This window comes from Rattus rattus, chromosome 6 (assembly GCF_011064425.1).
Source record: "Rattus rattus isolate New Zealand chromosome 6, Rrattus_CSIRO_v1, whole genome shotgun sequence".
NCBI classification, from domain to species: Eukaryota; Metazoa; Chordata; class Mammalia; order Rodentia; family Muridae; genus Rattus; species Rattus rattus.
The window spans coordinates 85,794,407-85,815,401 of record NC_046159.1 but is presented as its reverse complement, the minus strand read 5'-3'; the positions used below and the strand labels follow the sequence as shown (position 1 = coordinate 85,815,401).

General features: G+C 50.3%; 1 protein-coding gene across 1 annotated transcript in view; it reads left to right on the top strand.

The window, feature by feature from the left end:
- The window catches only part of Mindy4 (MINDY lysine 48 deubiquitinase 4), a 104,538-nt gene that overhangs the window by 46,002 nt on the left and 37,541 nt on the right, over positions 1-20,995 (top strand). Inside the window, exons 6-11 of the mRNA XM_032906447.1 lie at positions 2,774-2,829; positions 7,511-7,617; positions 10,110-10,226; positions 11,158-11,246; positions 18,958-19,059; positions 20,451-20,514. Of these exons, the coding sequence (XP_032762338.1) occupies positions 2,774-2,829; positions 7,511-7,617; positions 10,110-10,226; positions 11,158-11,246; positions 18,958-19,059; positions 20,451-20,514 (535 nt within the window). The remainder of the gene's footprint in view (positions 1-2,773; positions 2,830-7,510; positions 7,618-10,109; positions 10,227-11,157; positions 11,247-18,957; positions 19,060-20,450; positions 20,515-20,995) is intronic.

The following is a 20,995-nucleotide window of genomic DNA, read 5'->3' as shown; positions in this document are numbered from 1 at the left end:
AAGGAACAATAGCACATTCTCCACGTGTGAGGGAGCGGGCACACTCGAGGTCTCCTTTGGTGAGGAGATCTATGGGACATGGGCACAAAGGCTCTCAGCTTCTCCTTCGGCTGATGGATGGCTCTCTGGGTAGAAGTCCCATGACTGGGGAGAGGCCCTGCTGCTTCTGGCCCAGTGGACATACTGTCCCCACCCTCTCAAGAGCTACCAGGAACATTTGAGACTCTGTCATACCATTTCTAGGATGCCATAGAAATATCTGGCAAGAGCAGCATGTGCAAATTAAAGGAGTGAACGGAGTGGAGTGTTTGAAACCAGTGGCCTGGGTTCGAGTCCCTGGATTGGCAGTTCTAGATCATGTAGGCTTGTGCAAATCACCTAGTTTCTCTGAGGGTTATTGCATCATTTAACAGCCTCCGTGGAACACTGGCTAGTACTGGACATCCAGCACTCAGTGAGACAAGAGAATGCTGTGGTCCAGTTTCCCTCCTTGGTGCCCCAGTAAATCTTCCACTCTGTGGCTGAACAACATGAATGTATTGTCTCACAGTACATTCTGAAGGCTGAGATCTGAAATCAGGTTCACTGGACTACTGCCAAGGAGCTAGATCTCCCACTGCACTCTCCTACCTGCAAAGTGTGTCAGCCCACTGTCAGCTTTCACCACCGTATCTCTCCTGGATTAGGTCTCCTTGACTTGTGACACGTACACTGTTTCTACCTCCAGACCCAGGGTCACCCTCCTGTTGCAGATCCTTCATATTCTGATTTTTGCTGTAAGGTAATTCTGGCAGTTAGAATGTGGACATCTTTGTGGGCTACCCTGCCACACCATCTTGCCCTCTTGTTGCCTAGGAGACAGGCCTGATTTATGCTGGGATGTGGAAACATGCTTTAGGTGGAGGGCCCTGCAGTTGGGCTTTAGGGCAATGGGAATCTGTCAGAGTATTCAGGGTAAAGGGCAGCATGTGTGAGAAGGCGCATTGGCTCATCCCGACGTTCTCAGTACAGGGCAACACGGCCGGGGTGTGATGGCTCAGCTGCAGATGCCTCTGGGCGGAAGGTGGCAGGCCATGTAGAGCCTTGCAGAGCAGTGTTTGGAAGCCGGGCTTATATTTTACAAAGAAGTTAGGTGAGATGGCTGTTAGTATTGGAGTCCAGTTTGAGTTCAATTTCTGTGGTGCCTCTTGTTCGATGCAAGCCATGGAAAACTGCTGCACCTCTCTTGACACCGAGGGAAATAACTACTTCAAAAGGCAGTTTTGAGAGACAGACAGCCTTTGAGGTTTTCAAAGCACATAGTCTAGTGCCTGACATAATCCAAAGAGCCAGAGAGGGCTTTGTTGTTAATGCTGTAGGTTTCTTTTTCTTTTTTCTTTTTTTTGTAAACATGGAGTTGCTGTAGGTGATGGTGATGAGGGGGTAGCAGGGACCTTTAAGTAACTGTGTAGTGGGTGCAGTATCTTGTCAGTCTGTACACTATCATGGGAAGGACTGAGGACTGGCCACTCCAGGTGTCAGGACAGCATTAAGAGGCTGCTGAGATTCCATAAATAAGAGAGGAAGAAGCAACGACAAGTAGATTTAAGAGGGCCCTGGTGGCTTTGGAGTGCTTGAGGGATGTCCTTGCTGTACCTTTCTGAAATGCTTCACAGAATCCATCTTGGGCAAGTGCCTGGGCCTCATGTTCTTTGCCTGTTCCTGGGTTCCCTGTCTCTTCAATCAAAATGCCCAGTCCTCAGTCTTTGCTGTGGAACAGATGAACTGGGGAGAGTCTGAGGGAAGAGGCTTTTGATGGTGCAACTTACTTTTGCCTCATGGTTGAGGCGGGGAGCTCTGCATCTGCGGACCCCTCTTCCCAGCTTCCCAGAGCATCCTACCACCATACCCCACAAACCCCTGTGAAATCATGATGGCACAGGGCTCTGAGATTCTTTGGGTTTGAATAAAATAAAGTGGCTTTGCTGAGTGGAATGGGCACAGGGGGAGCAGCCTGCCTGGGAGGGAGTGTGACAGAACTCTGGAGCCTCAGAGAAAATGAGAGTCTCATGAAGCACAGGCACAGGGTCTGAGAACTGTGTGTCCCACACAGTCTTCACACACACCCTTCATACATCTTCAGGAGGAAGCCAGTTCAATGGAGGGTCCCGAGGCGAGACTATGATTGTTACTGCAGTCATATCTTACTGTGCAAAGGCGGTGGAGGAAAATATATTTCAATGCCATATTCAAAAGAACTGTCATTTTCAACATAGTGAGTGAGGTTTTGGAGGATGATGTAAGAGTGTTACTTTCAATGTGTTCTGTGTCCTTTGGTTCAGATTGATGGAGGAAAACAAATCTGAGCAGAGCTACTACATGGGCGGAGTCTTTCTGGAAGGCTCTGAATGCACACACATGAATAACGAGTCAGAGCCACAGGGCCACTTTCCTTCACATACATTGGTACATCCCAGAAGTCTCGTTTAAATGGCCACACATGGTATTTTACATGAAAGCTGGGAGAGAAGAAAGGAAGGAAGGAAGGAAGAAAGGAAGGAAGAAAGCTAGCTGACTTTGAATCCATGAGAGATGAGGCAGACACACTGATGATAAGGCTTGACCTTGGCTGTCCCCACAGTGTGTCGCAGCCATGTCCGTGAGCTCTGCTGGCACGCAGCCTGCTTAAGGCTGTCTCTGGGTATCACAGCCAGTGGTCCTTGTGGTCATCTGTATGGATTGCAGTCCTCTGGCAGTCGCTTCTTCTACACTGACATTTTTCTTTTTCTTTCAGGAAAAGTCAGTTGGTGTCTGACAGGACGGGTGATAAGCCAGACGCCCTGCAGCTGGGTAGGTGAGGCTCATCCGGCTGGGCTGCGTCTGCATATGTGACTCCCTCCGGGTGGGAGACTCCTCTCCGCGAACCTCAGGCGCTCTATTCCTTAGCATCTCCATCTACCGCCTGCCTTTCTTTTCTAAATAGTCCTTAAAAGAGGGATTGGAAGCTGGATGGTTGTGGCATATGCCTTTACTCCTGGGGCAGAGGCACACAGATCTCTGTGAGTTTGAGGCCATCCTGGTCTAGAGAGTGAGTTCTAGAATAGCCAGGGCTACTACACAGAGAGAAACCCTGTCCTCAAAAATAAAACAAAAACACAACAAGCAAACAAACATACAAAGAAGAGGGTTTGGTAATATAGGTGGATGGAGTCACACGTGCTTGCCACCCCAGCATCCAGGAGGCTACGGCAGGAGGATCCAAAGTTAGAGGGCAGCCTGGACCATATGGCTAGACCACGTCTCCCACAACAAGTCAAATCATCCAACCAAATAAACAAAGAATGGATTGTTTCCCCAAGCCAAACCAGACCAGCCAACAGAAACTAGGTTCTGCAGAACTGGATCTGTACTGCACAGCTGCAGGCACAGGAGCTCTTTGGGGCCATTTGGAATGTTTTTGGACAATAGTCCCAGGTCAAAATATGAGGTAGCTCTGCCTGGGGTGGCATGTCCACATCAAAGGTTTACAAGCATGATTGAGACACAGAATGCATGAAGAAGGGTGAGGGGCTCAGCTTCCTCACTCAGACCTGTGCCTCTCACACTGGCTGTACCGGTACCACTGCACTCTGAGAGCAAGACAGAACATTTATTTTCACTCTAGCTTTGAAACACTTTCTTTCTGTCTGCAATCCTTGTAGGTAGAGTCTGGTAGTCTCTCAAGTTAGGCATGAGAGGGTGGACCTGAGCACTCTTGAGTCTGCTCTCCTCCTGGATGCCAGCCCCTTTACCTGTTTGCCTTTGTTTGGCACATTAAAGCTATTCACTTACTTCACTTCTTTCTCCCTTTAAAGCATTTCTTTTTAAGCTGTAGGAGGAGAGCCATACTCTCAGAAGTGCCCGTGTTGGGCGTGCAGCTTTGATCTAGCTGAAAGTACAGGGCAGGCTCTGATCGTGGAGGCAGGCTTGTTTATGCTGCACAACACACTTCAGAGGTACCAGAGCCTCAGAAATCACCAGGAACCGCTGGTGGGGATGATGTGGCCCTGCCCAGGAAGGGCAGGCTCCTGTCTATGGCTGTGCAGAGTGAAGGATGGAGCCAAGAAGCCCTGGGATCCAAAGCCTCTGCCTGTGCAGCTCTTGAAGCTTTTCTGATGAAAGTGACTCATGTTTGGACACAAAGCAACATGGTGCTTGGCCTTCAGAAGCCCCTTTAGGAAGGAAGGCTTTTGGCAGTTCCCAGAGCATTTGAAGTACATGCACATGCTTTCTGGAAGGAGGGGCCCTCTCTGCTGCTGGCCTGGATGATGGTTTGGACAAGAAAAAGGAAAGATGAGAACAGAGTTAGGGAAGAGAAGCGCAGAGAGAGTTTGAGGGGCAGGAGATGTGGGGTACAGAAGAGGCAGCACATTCTGGGAGAGGACCAGCCGTCCTTTCTGTATCCTTTCTGTATCTGGGTTAGGAGCCTTTGAGGTCCCCTGCAGGCATAAGTGAGACTTTGCTGAAGGTAGACCGTCCTGAGTGGAGGACATCTTTTCTTGGAGGGCAGAATTGGATGGGACAAAAGAGACAGGTGTTCTCCCATAGAAATGTGTGAACTTCAAGAGATACAGGAGAGAGTTCTGTGATGGGCCCTGGAAGGCCTGTAACAGTGGCATTTAGGCTGGACTTTGAAGGATGGGCCTGGTCTCACTCAAGGAAGATATGAAGGAACTGCACAAGGAGAGGCAATTATGAGAGTGAGAGAGGCTTCACCGAGAGGAGCAGGGCCCAAGGGAAGTGGGCATCAGAATGGGGCTGGAACAGGCAGGCAGAGAGAATTCTGAGTGTTGTTCTAAGGTTTGGACCAAATCACCAGGTACCAAGAGTTGCTGAAGATTGGGGCTATGCATTGGGCTATATAGACTTAGTACAGGATGGGTTTCAATGTAGGAACCCCGGAAAGGAGCTGATGAACTCTCGAAAGAGGCAGGGCAGAGTGGGTGAGGCTCCGTTGTCCCTAGTCAGCCCTTGGAGTATTTCACAGCCTACTCACATGCCACCCTAACAGGCTGCTTCCCTGACCCCTCTCTGCCCCTGATCCTTTGCCCAGGTTCCTACTCCATTGTGTTTGAAGTGCTCCCTCTCTTTATCTGGGCTGGGATTTCTTGGAGAACCAAATGGTACCTCCATCAGTTCTGGGCCTCTCTGTCCCATACTGTCCCATCCCTTCCCATCTTTGTATATTAGCTATGGATGTTTAATAGAGCACTTCATAATACCAGGGCTCGTGATGCAGACCTGTAATTCCAGCTTCTTGGAAGTTTAGGCAAGAGGATTACCTTAGGTTCAAGGCCAGCCTGGGTTACAAAGTGTGTTCAAAGTCAGAGTGACCCTATCTCATAGCATCAGCACTGTGCCTCTTGGTCTCTTTGGATACCACTTGAAGGGAAATGTGGCTCTCTCTCTCTCTCTCTCTCTCTCTCTCTCTCTCTCTCTTTCTCTCTCTCTCTCTCTCTGTCTCTCTCTCTCTCTCTGTCTCTCTCCACCCACATGCCTTCTGCCCCCTCATTATTTCTTTTCCCCTCCAAAGGGTATATGAAATGGGAAAACAAACCCCTAGCTTCTGTTCAACCACACATATCATGGCCTTAAAAATAGCATTCTCAAACCACTGGCATTTGCACAGTTTGCTGTCTTGGCCAGCATGTCGTTCCTCTTTGCTTTGTTTTCCTTTGCATGGCGGTCTCGCCACATCTGGCCCTGAGGCTTGCTCTGTGGTCCTGAACCAGCTCCCTGTGCTAGGTCTGGTTCTCCCTGCAGAAGCCAAAGGAGGTTGCTTGCTCTTCAGCTCACCCCCATCCCATATGCGTTATGGGGTCCTGCTTCCTAGACACCTGTCCTCCATCCCAGACTCGGACCCTCCCCAACTCTCACCCAACATACCAACCAGAGTTCTCCAAATGAGCTTGAATACTGTCCTTTTAATCCCCCACCCCCACCCCCGGCTGACCCAAACAGTGCAAGGAGCCCTTTAGGGCTGGTAGGGCGACTTAGGGTGCTGTGCCCGGTAGGCTGGGGCCTCTGATGCCGGTGGTGGGATTAGCCACACATCTCTGCTCTTACCGTGTATTTTTACAAAGTCCTCCTGTCAGCGTGTTCTCTTCCTCTCTGCCCTGATTTCCCTTGAGCCCTCACTATCTAGGCATGAGCTGCATCTGTTCCGCACAGTGCGGTGCATTGCTTGGTATGCATGTGTCTATTTGCCATCTCGTTTGATTTCTTCCTTTTCCTACCCAGCACCACGTCTCTAAAATACATTCGCATTGCTGCCTGAACATCTGGTTTCCATTTCTGGTTATTTTTGTAAGGCTATTCAAACTAAGAAAGGTCTCATTTAAATCTGGCTTCTTACTTAAAGTTCAGCCTTAGTAAAATATTCTTTGACAGTTTCATACATGTACAGACGAATTTTAGTCATTTTTATCCCACTTGCCTTCCATCTCTCATCCCCCAGCCCTGCTGAAGCCCTTTCTAACAGCCCATACCCCCACTGTTTTGTCTTGTCTCTTTATTCAGTGGATGAGTTTCCCTGTGTGGTGGCTGGCCCTCCCCATGGGGTGAGGAGGTTGAGTGGGCAGCTGTCCTGGGCCCTGAGGTTACCCTCTGTGCCCACCCCCCAATGCTAGGCCCACCCTGGCAGTTTGTCTGGGGAGTATGCGCTCAGCCTCGCCAGCATGCCTACCCCAGGGTGCCTTCTCCTGGGGTCCTTTAGCACTCTAGTGTATGCTGTACAGAGAGGGCAGGATGGAGGGTCTTGCTGGCTGAGATGTCACAGGTTGCTGCTGACACTGCTGCACACTCTGCCAGGATTGCGTTCAGCCTCGATCATCCCAGCTGTGCGAGGATATACCCAAGATATGGAGTCCCTGCTGGGTGGGGATCTGGGAAGGCACGGTACCAGTTGGTTTACAATCAGCGTGGCTGGTGTCCTGCCACTTTCTCCCTGACCAACGTGGGGCAGGTACATTACTGCCTAGGCCTTACGCCATTTTAGTAAGTGGGAACAATAGTAATCAGCTCTCAAAAGGCCAAATTGGGGTTGGGTTGCTCAACTCAAATGTTTAATAAATACTAATGATGATCGTAAGAATTTACTATTGTTTGTACACTATCATGACTCCTCTAATGCTGACCTCTTGTTATGTGTCCCTGTGGTGACAGACTTGTGTCTCCTGCCTACCTTTTTAAAGATTGTGTCAGCGCTGGGCCTGTTTGGGCCTGGCTGGGCCTGGACCACTGGCTGTAGGCCCTAAGGTGTTTGCTTGATTCACTCTGTCCACCTGTGGCACAGTGAAGGTGGGATGGTGTCCAGGAGTGGGCCCCTCCTTGCTTTCTTTCCTGGTTGGGGAGCCCCGGGGCCTGACACAGAGGTTGGTTTCCAGGCTGAGGCACTTAGCCAAGGTTCTCCAAACTCCTCTGTGTGGTAGTGCTCTGAGTGACTCCCTGTTCTGTTTCCCTTGAGACACGCCATGGCCTTGTTTTCTTTCAGAGGATGTTGAAGATGAACTGATAAAGGAAGACATTGTCCTGTTCCCACCTCCGTCAATGCTCAAGCTTCTAACTGTGTCCAAGCCAATTGACCTCTCTCTGGCTAAGGTAGGTGTTGATTTGAAGGCTCAGGGAGTCTACATTGAACATATCTGATGCCGATGGCACAACTTTGACGCTTTTGACTCAGTGGTTCTGGTCACTGTGGAAGTGAGAACTTTGATGTGATGTGTAAGGAACCTGATCCTAGTGTCAGGAAGAAAACAGTCAAAAGCGTTAGTCCTGGCTGCTCCCCTGCCTCCTTGAGACAAAGGGGTGGGGATGGGGCTGTGTTTTCCTCTTCTAGATGCTGTAGGACCCTGCTCTCTGATGGCCCAGAGCTGCTTACCTGCAGCAGTGTGGCATTAGTGAGGTAGTTATCCTGTGAGACTGGCTGTGTGCCTGCACTAACTTCATGCACTAGGCTCCAGGCAGCTGCAGAGCTGGAAGGACAGGGAGGGCTGGCAGTTCTTCAGCATACCCAGGTATGAACGTGTGGTCTCCTGGATGGACCTATGGCGGCAGGACGCAGGTTCCCTGCCTTATGGCCTCCTTGGCAGAGATCTCTTGTTGTTCCTCAGGACCCTCAGTTGCTAGGGTGGCTTACCCCTCCTTTGGCTGGAGGCTCCTGCAGGATGGAGTGTTGTTCCTGCTATCCCACACCAGCACTTCAGCCAGGATCCAGAAGAAAATCTAGAAGCTTCTAGAGATGGAGCCAACTTCTTGTTCCATTTTCCTGTGTCTACTTAGCACGTTGATCATGATAAAGATTTTTCTAGAGTTTATTTCCCTTTCCCTTTTTTGTTCCCCTATGCTCTCTGTCCAGCTTTTGAAGCTACAGAACCACATGGAAGAGAACCCAAAGCCGGCCACCCATGTCTGTCCATCCATGGCTGCGGTCCTCTGCACAAGGCACTTCCACTTGGTGCTGGGCCCTTGGAGGCAGCCAGAGACTGCCCAGCAAGATGTCCCAAATCAATCAAAGGGAGTGGGTTTCACAGATGGGAGAGGACAGGGCTCCAGCTTTTGGGTTGGTGTTAAACACACCGGTGTCCCAAAACTGTCCCTATGGCTCAGAGGGTAGTAACAGAGTCTACCCAGAAGACGCCGGTCTGTAGTTTTCAGGCCATTGGAAATGTACCCCAAGCACATTCATGGTCGTATGTGGCACAAAAGAGGAACCGAGCCCTGATGGATGAATTCATTTATCCAGTGTGTTGTGAGCCACATTTGATGGCAGCATGTGGACTAGTGTTTCTTTCATAGAGATTCCTTGTACTAAAGAAAGAGGTGAAAGAGCTGATTGTAGTGGACAATGATCCAGGTCCACAGGGAGGACGCTGACCTTGAGAAGAGCCTCCAGGAAGGGCTGGAGATGAGCTTGCTGGTCCTAGTGCCTTCCTGAGGCCTCAGAGTACCCCTCCCCCCAACCCAGTGTAAAACTGCAACTGAAAACCGCAGACTCTCATGGGGTGTCAGAGAGTGGAATTGGAACTGCAAAGCTCTGCACAGAGGTATTCAGGTTAGGGCCTGTCAGTGTGTAGCATTGGTACCACTCTGGACAAAGGCACTCAGGCTAGTAGACATGGACTGCAAACTGAATGTCCTCTAAAACCTAGAGATGTTGAAGAACCGGAGGGATGGAGGCGTGACTGGGAGATGGTGAGGAAGCCCTGTGGGTGGTGGGGTTTTCCATAAGACTTGAGATCACTTATAGGTAGCCTCCTAGAGAGAATTTTTTTTTTTTAACAAAAGCTAGATAATATGCTTTTGACTTTGCTCAGGGCTATGGTCTCTGTTGCAATTACTCATATCTGTTGTGATGTAGAAGTAGCCAGAGACAAATATAAACAACACCCATTGTTGTGTGTGTGCTAGTAAAACTTTATTCACAAAGCCAAGTAGGTGCCAGATTTAGTTTATGGACTATAATTTGCAAACTTTGTGCTCTGAAACCTTGTTGCAAAGTTGAATCATTTGGGGCAGTTTAAAAATCTGATAATGGAACTAAAATCTGTTAAGGCAGAAAGCCATGGCTTTCATTCTTAACGTGTACACACACACACACACACACACACACACACACACACACACACACACACAAAAATAGCAAAAACCAAACAAACCTATGGATACCCAGCTCTCATCCACAGGAATGTGGTTGATTGATTGACCTGGCCTGTGGCCTACTCATCAGGATTATTTTTAAGTGTCCCCAGAGATAATTTTAATGTGAGGTCAGGTTGGAAACTTACAGTCTTTCCGATGGAGGATCTGAGGATCCCTGGTGAAGCCAAAGTTTTATATTTCAAGGCTTGTGTAAGGAAACTCTTGGCCCATGTTAGCATGGGCTGGTGTGCTTTACAGACGTTCCAGAGGTAAGACCCTTAAGGTCAGGTTTATCTTCCTCAAATATGAGAAGAATGGGCTTGCAAAATGGAGACCACTGCCAGAAAATACACTTCCTTCTAGAACCCAAGACCAACTCCTGCTGAGCCTGTGCTGCAAACCTTGTTATTGTTCATTTTATAAACAGCCAATAAAATGCTTTTCCCTCCCAGGAGATAAAGACCCTTCTGTTCGGCTCTACCTTTTGCTGCTTCAGTGAAGAATGGAAACTTCAGAACTTTTCCTTCAATGACATTGCCTCGTTAAAATACGGCATTGTGCAGAACAAGGCAAGTTGTCTGGGGATCTCCAGGGACCTTTCCTCTGGGTTATCTTGCACAAAGTGGGGACCTTAATTCACGTGGTGACCTCTGAGAGCATCTGTGGTATGATCTGGCCTACCACATAGTACAGGCAATTACCATGGGGCTCCTAGAGCGAGAAGAGCTCCCGTGATCCTTGCTGGGGACATTCTAATTAAGCTCACTTCCTGTGACCCTGGGATGTCACCAGGAGGGAGCAGAAGGTGGCCTTGAGCATGCTTGGATGCTTTGGAAACCTTCATAGTCCTAACTTTGGGAGGAGCTGGGGAATTCACAGGTAGAGCTGGAGAGGGTCGCTTTCAAAAATGGAGGCCAGAGTGTAAGAGCAGGGAGTTCAGTGCTACAAGAAATGCCAGGGTGTCGTGTGCAAAACAGGTGTTGGCAGAGCGTGCAGTGGTGATTACAGCCACAGTGGGTGAGGAAGCTTTGCACCTGTCCTGGCCATCTCAGCAGGATAGTCTCAAGAAGGCCTGGAGACGTCCCACTCTGTGGCTAGAGGCTGCAGGACAGCTCCGTTCAACACATTCCTTGGGCATGGAACCTTCCCTGCTTCTGTTGTTGGAGAAAGGGCTAATACTATCAGATTCTGCCTTCCTCTGTGGTATGGCCAGGCGGTCAGGCTGAGCTTCTCTTCTCCACAACTACAAGGGTGCACTGGCCATCCTCGGACATGGTGGGGGTCGTCTGAGTGATAGAAAACCCATGGTCATGTCTCTAGCGTCACACCTGACTTTGTAAATAGTCACTTCTTCCTTGGAGCAGGGTGAGGCCTAGGAGTCTACACATAGACAGGTCGCCTTGCTGAAGGCCCTCATGACTGGGACTGGAGGCTGTTGGATGGAAAGGACAACTTCTTGGGGCCATTTTCACTGCTAGTGACATGTGTCTTTCTCTGCAGGGTGGTCCCTGTGGGGTTCTGGCAGCTGTTCAAGGCTGTGTGCTTCAGAAACTCCTGTTTGAAGGAGATAACAGAATCAACTCTAATCTGTAAGTCAGTGTTCATCTTCCCTTCCCAAAGCTTCTTTAGAGGGTCCAGAATAAATAAGCAAGCCTGGCTGTTCCCTGATATTTCCCATCATCCCCAGAATGTTAAGAAGGGCAAGGGTGAAGGCAGCTAGGAGCAGGGCTCCTGCTGGCCTGGTTAAATGGACATGGTACTTTTGGCTCTAGGAGCAGGCAAGGATGATGAGTCACATTTTGCTCCACATGGCAAGTGACCAAAGACAGCTTTGCAAATGTACTGCCTCCTCAGACCCCTTGCACACCCACATGCACCTGCTGACCCTCTGGCTAGGCCAAGGCTTCCTCCCTCCCTGCTTATCTTTTCTCTGTCAACAGCCAAAACTGCACGTTCCAGCCAACCCCACTGTGCGTGACTTTGCTCCAAGCTGTGACCATATACCTTCTGTTTCACACACAAAGTGTTTGTACCTAGACACTCCTGTTCATCTGCACATAGTCAGCACTCAGGACATCTCTGGGCAATGAGAGAAGCCAGTGCTTGCTTTCCTTCCCCCCAGCAGAGGTGCCAACCAAGGAGGCTTGAGATTTGCAATTGATTTCTGGTGAGGCCAGCACTTTCTCTGCTGTCCAGAAGCACTTGACACTCCTGATGTGATATTACCTGCAGAATCAGGGACCCCAGCAAGTCTTAGCAGGGCCCTGGCCTGTTTCCCTTCTTAGCTTGAAGCATAAATCATAAGGCTGTGACAGTGGTACCCTTCCCTTCATGGCTGCTGGAACTGAACAGGAGAGCCAGACAAAGAGACAGGTGGTGATGGGGTCATGTACGTTGCCAAGGGTGGGAGAGCAGGCTTCCTGCAAGGACATTTGAATCTTACTGACATCTGCAGAAGGAAGGAAGCTCCTCATTCCCCTCCACACATATCCATATCATAACTTTTGTTCCTTTAAGTTTTCCTGCCTCTCTTTGGATACCCTCAAATTCTTTCCCTGTGTGCCCAAGCGGTTTATCTACTGGTCCCTCTCAACACTCTGTGAGTGAAGGCCTTCCCTGACCCCATGCCCTGCCTTTAATTACTCTACCACTCACTGTGTTCTCTCATTCAGTGGTGCAGTTAGGTGTCTATATCTGCCCCCTTCCTAGAACACACACCCCATGAGAACAGGGACTTTCCTGAGCTGCCTGGTCCACAGGCTGGCTCCCGGGATCCCGCACAGTGCTTGGTCCACAGGCTGAGAGGCCCTTAGGATTTTTGTTGAATGAGTGCATGAACAATGAATGAGTTGTTCAGACAAACAGGGAGGGGAAGCAGAATGGTATTCCTGTAAAGAGAACAAGATGTGCAAAGGCCCTAGGGCAGGGAGAAGAACAGAGGTTGCCTGAGGCGGCCAGGGATGGAGTAAGGCCAGGCCTCCAGACGGGCCTCTGGACTCTTGGGAGTACTGGCAGCTTTGAGTAAGCCATGACCATGGCCCTTGTGAGTGATGTCTCATGACTCATGTCAGCCCAAAGCTCCTTCAGGGCCTCTTTGGATCCCTAGACTCACACATAGATAGTTTCCCAGTTGTCAGGATGCAGTGTTGAAGTTGCTTGCAGAATGAGATGCTGCCTGGGACCTAACCATCTTAGTTTCTTATAGTCCACAGGAGAAGGAAGCCAGAGTTTTGAAGGCAGGGGGTCCACCAGGTTGGAGTTCAGGGTGACTCTGGGTCAAAGGAAACCCTACCAAGTGGTGGAAAGTGAACTCTCTCTCTCTCTCTCTCTCTTTTTTTTTTTTTGGTTCTTTTTTTTTTTTCGAGCTGGGACTGAACCCAGGGCCTTGCGCTTCCTAGGCAAGCGCTCTACACTGTGCTAAATCCCCAACCCCGTGAACTCTCTTCTACCCCCAATTGTGGCCTGTCATTGCTTAGCGTGCATCAAGCGTTGTCTAGGCCTACTCTATGCACTTACCTGCCCTGCTGTGGAGGAGCAGAAAGAAATGTGGCCTCAGCCTAGAGCTCCTGTGTGCTGGGACCCAGAGAGAGAAACAACAACCCAGAGGGCAGGCCTGCTGTATTTGTATGTGGGGCCCGGGGGCTGAGGGCACACGTTGGGGAAGAGGATGGAAGTCGCTATCAGAGTTTATGTGACGTGATGATTGTGTCCTGTGTGGGAGCTGTAGTGCTGGGGGCTTCTGTTGTATGGGGGAAGGTTGTGTTGTATGTGGGGCAGTTTATATTTTTGCAATCCTGCCTGTGGGTTGCATTTCATAAGAGAAGCTGTGTTGTGTATACGTGTGAGTTGTATTATGTACATGTTGTATTACACTGAGGGCATTGTGCTGGGTGGAGATTACAGTTGTATGGGAGTCGTATAACATAGAAAAGTTGCATTGTATCTAGGATCGTATATGCATGAATTTTGTTTTATGGGATAATTGTGCTGTTTGGAGGACATGTTATGTGTGTGGTTGTGTTGGATGTGAGGGTTGTGCTATCTGTGAGCTGTGCTGTGGGTTATTTGAGGGTTGTATTGTGAGGCTTGTGCTGTGTATGGATTGTGTGGTGTGAGGGTTGGATTGCGTGTAGCGTGCATTATGTGTTGAAGTGTGGTGTTGGTGGTATTTGATAGGTTGCGTTACTTGAGCAGGCTGTGTTTTTAGGAGGTTGTGTTATGTCCGTGGGTTATATTCTGTTTGGGGTAGGTGATGTTACGTATGTGGGTTATGTTGTGTTCTCAGAGTAGCTTATGCTGTATGTAGTTTGTATTGTGTGAGTGTGTGATGCTGCGTATGTAGTAGGATCTGTCGGTGGAAGATGATAGAGCTTTCTCTGGGCCTGGTAGCTCTGGCTGCTGCTCATTATCCCTCTGTATCCCACACCCCCATGGTCCACAGGCTGGGTGCAGGGGATGTTCCTTCTTACTCAGTGAGAGGGTAGAGGAACATTTGGTTCAGCTCTGTGAAGTCCAAGGAAACAGAGAGAGAAATGGAGGAGGGGTGAGCTGTAAGAGTCCCTAAGACCCTCCCAGATGACCAGCATGGGCTGTTCCTGGTCAGAGGGCTATAGGTAAGGCAACCAATGCACTCTGCAGTCTCCCACCAAAGAAGTGGTGCCTGCTGCCTTAGGCAGACAGTTGAGGAAGGGAAGGAGAACCATGGGGACACAGCTTAGGCCAATGCTGATACAAGCACAGGCAAGCAAGTGGCTGTTCTGGGACAGGAGGAAAGGAGGAGCACCATGGGCAGCTTGTGCCTCTGCCTTGCTAGTGTTCTGTGGGTTGAAGGCTACAGTAGGTATCCTTGTCCAGTGGGTGCAGTTTCCCCTCGGGAGGGGAGAGCCTGCGCGAGGGCTGATGCTGCAGAGAACACAGCAGCTGGCCAGGACCTGTGTTCCTGGAGGAGGAGAGAGCTTCACATCTCCGAGTTAGCAAAGTTAGTAAACTCCTTCTCTGGTTGCACTTCTTGAAAAAATGCAGAGACTTTTTAAAAACCCTCCAGGACCATGCGAGTGAGTAGGCCCATTGAACTCAGCCCATTCCAGTACAGATGGAGAAACTGAGACCCACAGATGGATAGATGCTAGCTCATGGTCACAGTTAGTAGCATTGCTAAGCCAAGACCGGACTGTGACATCTTGCCTGTCATAACATGTTGTTGCACTCTAGAAGCTGTGGGGACCAGAGATGGCAGGAGGAGCTGAGGCTGTTGGAGTTTGAAACAGCTGATGGATGCTCCAGTACCTGCTAGGCTCTCTGTTTACAATGCACTCTCAACAGAGCTTCCCTTGCCCTGCTTTCGTAAGACTAGTACTACGCTGCATTTAGTGTGTGTGTGTGTGTGTGTGTGTGTGTGTGTGTGTGTGTGTGTGTGTGTGTTTGCACGCATGTACGTGGTGCAGTTAAGTCTGTTTTAGATGGTCCTGGGCTGTGCATGCTAGGTCCCTTTTCATTCTAATATCGCCCAGCTTGAAAGACTAAGTTAGGGTGGGGACAAAGACAAGCTCCTCCTTTGACCTTTGACCTTGGGATGGTGATGCATCTCAGCGTACTCTGGCAGCCCAAGGATGTTCCACGTGGGCACAGTGGGGCTAAAGGATCCAGAGAAAGGAACAAAGTTCTAAGAGAGCAGAGCTGAGGGTGGGTAGCCCTTTCAGGGAAGCCAGGCAGAATAAATGCCTCTTGGCAAGGCCGTGTGTTTTCTGTATGGCTGTCTGGCCTCATTACGACTCAGCCCATCAGACTGGCAGCTGCCTTGTCTCAGTCAGTTCGACAAAGCCAGGCAGCAGGATATGGTGTTTTTCCACTGGACAGGAGGAGCTGTGCTGCTTGGCTCATCCCCTCCATAGGCCCCAAGAGAGCCCTGGGGCTGGAAAGGCCTTTAGAGGCTGGCAGGAATGAGAAGCCGGGATCCGGAATGTTGGCCTTGCACGGTACTTCCCTTCTGAAGTCGTGAGACTTGAGGTACAGAGAAGGAACACTTTACTCTGGATCTCCAGATACAGGGTCCCTATGGCACCCCATCCATCCACCTTCTGCCCTCCCTCAGAGGAGCAGAAATGGGGGAACCACAACCTGCACTCACTGCTGGCTTTATCCAGAAATTTGTATAGGCTTGGTTCACATGGGTACATCTGCAGAGAAACGTGCAAATCCTCTATAGATAATTAAGGCAGAAGCGACTCTTCTCTGAAACACCTGGACAGGCACAGAGTAGGCAGCTTCCCACCCAGCCTCCCATAAGCACTTCAGCCTACACGTCTGGAGGAATTAGCCCCTTGAAGAAAACTTCTGGTGTAAAAGCCTGGCTGGGGGCCAGATTCCTGGTGGGGACGTGACTCGTGTGTCTGCTGTCTAGGCCACAGGTTCTTCTCTGTCACCAAGGGGTCCCCCGCTAAGCTGCTGCTCAGATAATGGTGATGCTCAAGTCCTGGATATGTAGGCAGGTGACCCATCTTTTTGTTGTCACCTTTAGGATGAGTGCATGTCTGCAAGCATGCGTGCGTGTGTAGGTGGGTGCAACACAGAGAGCCCTGACAGCTCTGGGTAAACTAAGCAACAGAACAGCAAGACTGGGGAGGGGTGAGGCCCTGTCATCTGGGGGTCAGACACTGACCCCAGACCTCTTGATGGCCGGTCACTACATTCTCCATGATCCTCTGTTCTATCCGGAAAATGAGAGCTCAAGAAGTCATGCCCTCGTAAGTGGAGAAGGCCAGGCCAAGGTGGGGAGCTGCAGATGCTGCTAACTGAAAGCTGACACAGCGAGGACTGTAGAAACAGGCCAGCTCAGAGAGGCAATGCTGCAGGCAGTGCCAGCGGGACCAGGGAAGGACTGGCCCAGGAGGCAGGTCCTAAAGCCATGGTTAGTTAGCCCCACCATCCCATCTCGCCTTTCCTCTTGCCTCCCCGTGACTTAGTCCTTCATTTCAAAGAGGATGCTATAGTGCTGAACTCATTGGCTGTTGAATAGTTTCACATATGGAGCGCTTATCATCAGTGCCTGGCATGATGGAGGCTGGAGAGATCGCTCAGTGGTTAAGAGTACCAGAGGACCCAGATTCAATCCCCAGCACCCACATGACAGGTTACAACTGTCTATAACCAGGAGATCTGACACCCTCATGTATACATAAATGCAGGCAAAACACCAATGCACATGAAAAAAACAACCCTCAAATGTCACCGCTTCCAAACAGGATTGCTTGCTTCTGTCCTTCCCTTGGAGTGTTCAGAGGGGGTCCCTTTGGCTCCTGGCCTGTAGCTTTCTCAGCCATAGATGTACCAGGCAGTGTGCTCTGTTCAAACCAGCCTTACACACCCCCTATCAATTGAGAGTTTACTCTGGGAAGAGGCCCCACCTCAGACATCCTGGTGAATGTGTACTGTGGGACCAGAGGTGATCTAGGAGAGAATAAAACCCACGGTGGGAGGGGAGCTGCTGTAACTATTCAGTGGAGCACAGGTAAGATAGGCAGTCATGAGATGCAGGGCATACAACATGGAAACCATAGCTGTTGCCTGGAGAGCCATGACACCTGTTTGCAGTTTCTGAATCCAATGAGTAAATGTCCAACCCATCTCAGCCACCCAGGTTTCTTTGTCCCTAGCGTGGCCTCTCCTGAAACTCAGAAAAAAATTTTCAATGTTATTTTCCTAGCAAGTGCTGACCGACCTGGGTTGGTGCTCCTAACAGCTTAGGCCATCCGGTTTGGCGATGATTTGATCCCTATTTCCTGTGAGGACTATGGCAGGCTTCCTGAGTCTGGGGAGGCATCAGGCGGTCACTGGCTTATTCCAGGCTGAGCTTCATTGCTCGTCTCGCTGCCTCTGCAGCCTTACCAATGCCAGCAGCTTCACGTGAGTAGGTGTCAGGTGAACCGGTCTGTGGATGTGGTCCATGTGGTGACAGTTGTGTTGGAATCAGTGACTGAAAACTCGCCACGCGTCAGGGACCAGGCTCATGTGAAGTGTCTGGTTCAGACTCCCAACACTCAGGGAAGTTCAGAGTCATTTTCATTTCTCAATGGGGAAACGGAGGCATCACTGTGTCTTGTCAACGTTTTATTTTAAAGTGTGTTCTAATTTTAAGTTACAGCCTGGCTGTGGATGCATGGTTCTGTGTCCTGCCATGATAGCTAGTCACTCGTGTCCTGGTTCCTCTCCTCTTGCTGTAGCAGTGTGGAGGGGGAAGATCCCGGCACCCTCCTCGGCACACATCTCAGTATGCAGGGCAGGCATTTTTTTGGTGAGCGAAAGCCTGGAGTTCTCCTGTATGCATTACTTTGCCCTACCCCTAGCAGGTCTTCCTCTTGTTGGTTAGGGAGAGATTCAAGTCAGCCTCTGCAAGAATGTAGGGGAGATCCACAGAGCACAGAGGAAAGCCAAGGAGCACAACCCAAATGGGCCCTGGAAGTGTCGAGTGGAAAGAAGCGGCTATATTTGGCCACTGCCTTCCTCCCTCTTATTCTTGCCTGCCCCAGGAACCTCTTAGTCACCATTTTTATTGCAGAATGGCTCAACAGCTTCAGATGTGGTACCGGGCTGAGCTTCCCAGAGCTACCCTGTGCCTACATGTTGCTGCTCTGTGTCCTGCCATGCTCTCTGACCTTCTTCGCCTGTGCCTCTCCTCCCCATCCCAGAGGTCCATCCTCGTGGCCTTTTCTCTAGGAAGTCTCTGCCCGCCCCACCTTGTCCTATGCTTTCCATGAAGCTCACAGCTTCTCACAGGGTTCACAAGCACCTGGAGCTCAGAGGTCTGAGGAGGTGCAGTCCCCATCACAGAAAGGCCACTGCTGCACATCACACACTTGTTTCAGTTGTCAGCATGGTAGTTCTCCTACGGCCTCCCCAGGGACCTGGCTCCTGGTCGCTTGTGTTCTCATCTGTCCGCAGCTGATGGGACTGGCCAAGGCAAGAGCAGGATAATGCCTCACACCTGCATGTTGCGGCAGTGCTACCAGAATATTCTTGGCTCTGTCAGATGAGAAATCTGATAGTTAAATGCTCAAATGTAAAAAAACCTCTGAGGACCCCTTTGCTCCAGTGGGCAATACTCCTGTCCCCAACCTCAACGCCCTCCTCAAGGTTCCTTCTATGCCTCATCTGTAGAGCCTTCAGACCCGAAACTTAGCTAGGGAGTCCCAGCCTACAAGGAAAGAGGAGCCATGTGTGGACGAGCCAGCTAGCATGTCCCATAGGGTTGGCCTCTGTTGCACTGTGTCTTCATAAACCTAAACACGTTCCCTTTCTCATCAGCCAGCTGCAGCCCTCAGATGCCCAGAGGACTCGCTGCCTTGCCCTGGCCATTGCAGACATCCTGTGGCGAGCTGGAGGCAAAGAGCAAGCCGTGGTTGCACTGTAAGTGGTTCTGGGGGCCATGTCCCACTTAATCCCCAACTTGTCCTGGCCTAGCAGAGGCTGCCCTTGGTCTGTATGCTGGGCAGCTGGGCTCTGCTGAGGTCCAAACTCCAGGCTCATGTGCTTCTACCTGCTTGCCATGCAGGATTTGGAGAAAGCCTGTGACTCAGTTCCCCTTAGTGTTTCCCTGATTCTGGGGCCACAGGCTGACTCAGCAGTGACATCACCAATGTGTACCATCATCCAAGACCCCAAAGCCTAGTTCTGCCTGTGTCACCAGAACCTCATTACGGTGAGGATGAGATAGAGAGGTGAGCGACCCAGGCTGTTACCTGAATCTGTTACCATGAGCACCATCAGCTCATTCCAGACACCTCCATCCCACCCTGCAGGTCTACAGGTGGTCTTCTGGACCTTCAGCCTCACTTCTAGGGTGGAATCATCGCTGCCCAGCTCTCTGGCTAAGCTTTGGTGAAGGAAGTGGTTTGGGATCAGTTTGGTGCCTTTAGCATAGTGCTTAAGAAAAGGGGCTCTGTCCGGCAGGCTCTCAAAGCCGTTGCTTGTTAGATGTGTAGCCTTGGGACCTGACCTCACCTCCCTATGCCTCATTTGTTGACTTTGGTTAGAAAATGGGGTGATAATAATGATGACTTAGTGGTTGTGAGAACTAAATGAGTAGTATAAATAAATGATACGTATTAGATATAATAACATTATCAGTATGAATCATTTATCAATGTAAATAGACGGTGGATGATAGATGTGATGTGCTTCCGGCAGTATCTGGGCTTCACATCAGTTGTGGGTTGGGTTGTCGGTTACTGCTGCCTGCCTCTGGTATCCTCTGCCAGGTAACTAATTAACCGTGGCTCCTGTCTGTGTGGTAGCTCTAAGGGCAGAGGGGACAAAAGCTCATGGGACAGAAGCCCAGAGAAGAAAGATGATGTGTCCCAGGCCACATAGAAGCTGGTGGCAAGTGGGTCCACACCCAAATCCTACTGTTAGTCAGGGCTGCCCTGGGCTATACCCCCATTTTTGTTGCTGGGGGAGTCTCCATGGGTGGGGAGGTTTCTAAGAGGATGGCCCTGGATGAAGACAGTGGCGGGCCAGCAGTCCTTCCTCTGCAGAAGTGTTTGCCAACTGTAAGGGAGAGTCAGGCCTCCTCCTGCCAGACATAGGCGTGGTTGTTCTAAGCTCACCCACCACTCTCTTTTTCCATGCCCTGGACTTGTGGGTGAGTTCATAGCAGGAAAAATGAGAAGCCCTTGGCACTCTGACTTCTCTGGAGCTGTCAGTCCTGTCCTATTTATTTCATGGCACATGTGGTCTTACTGGCTGGAGGGCGAGACTTCCTCTGGTAGAGGACTTATGCACCTTCTTTTCCTTTTTAGGGCTTCAGGAACACCGCACTTCAGTCCAACAGGGAAATACAAAGCAGACGGAGTCTTAGAAACAGTACGGCTTTCTGGAAAACTATCGCGCCACCTTTGGCTTTGTTTGGGGACTATCTCCTTTCATATAAGTAAATCCTCCCCCAGCTGGGGCTGGCTGGCCATCCCTGCAGCCCAGGCCCCCAGAATCCTGCCCTTTGGGGGTGGGGGAGAGCTGAGTGGCTTTGCAGTTTGGCTTGTCAGAGCTGGCTCAGTGGCTGAGAGGCCCAGTGTGTCCCCTCATCACCCACTGTGTGCATAGGTATTGAGGTGCCCTCGGTACCCCGTGTGCAGTGTTCCTTGCTGCACTGATCTTCTGCCCCTCCCAAATCTTTAGTGTCTGTTCTCGAATTCATGTGGATGGGAGAGGCACTGGAATGTAGAAGGTGGGGGAGGGGGAGTTGATAGTATGGAGCATCAGGCATAGGCCCAGCATAAGTGCAAGTTAGGGAAGAAATAGGAAAGATACCTTGTATTATTGAAAACGCAGACACAGTAAAGATATT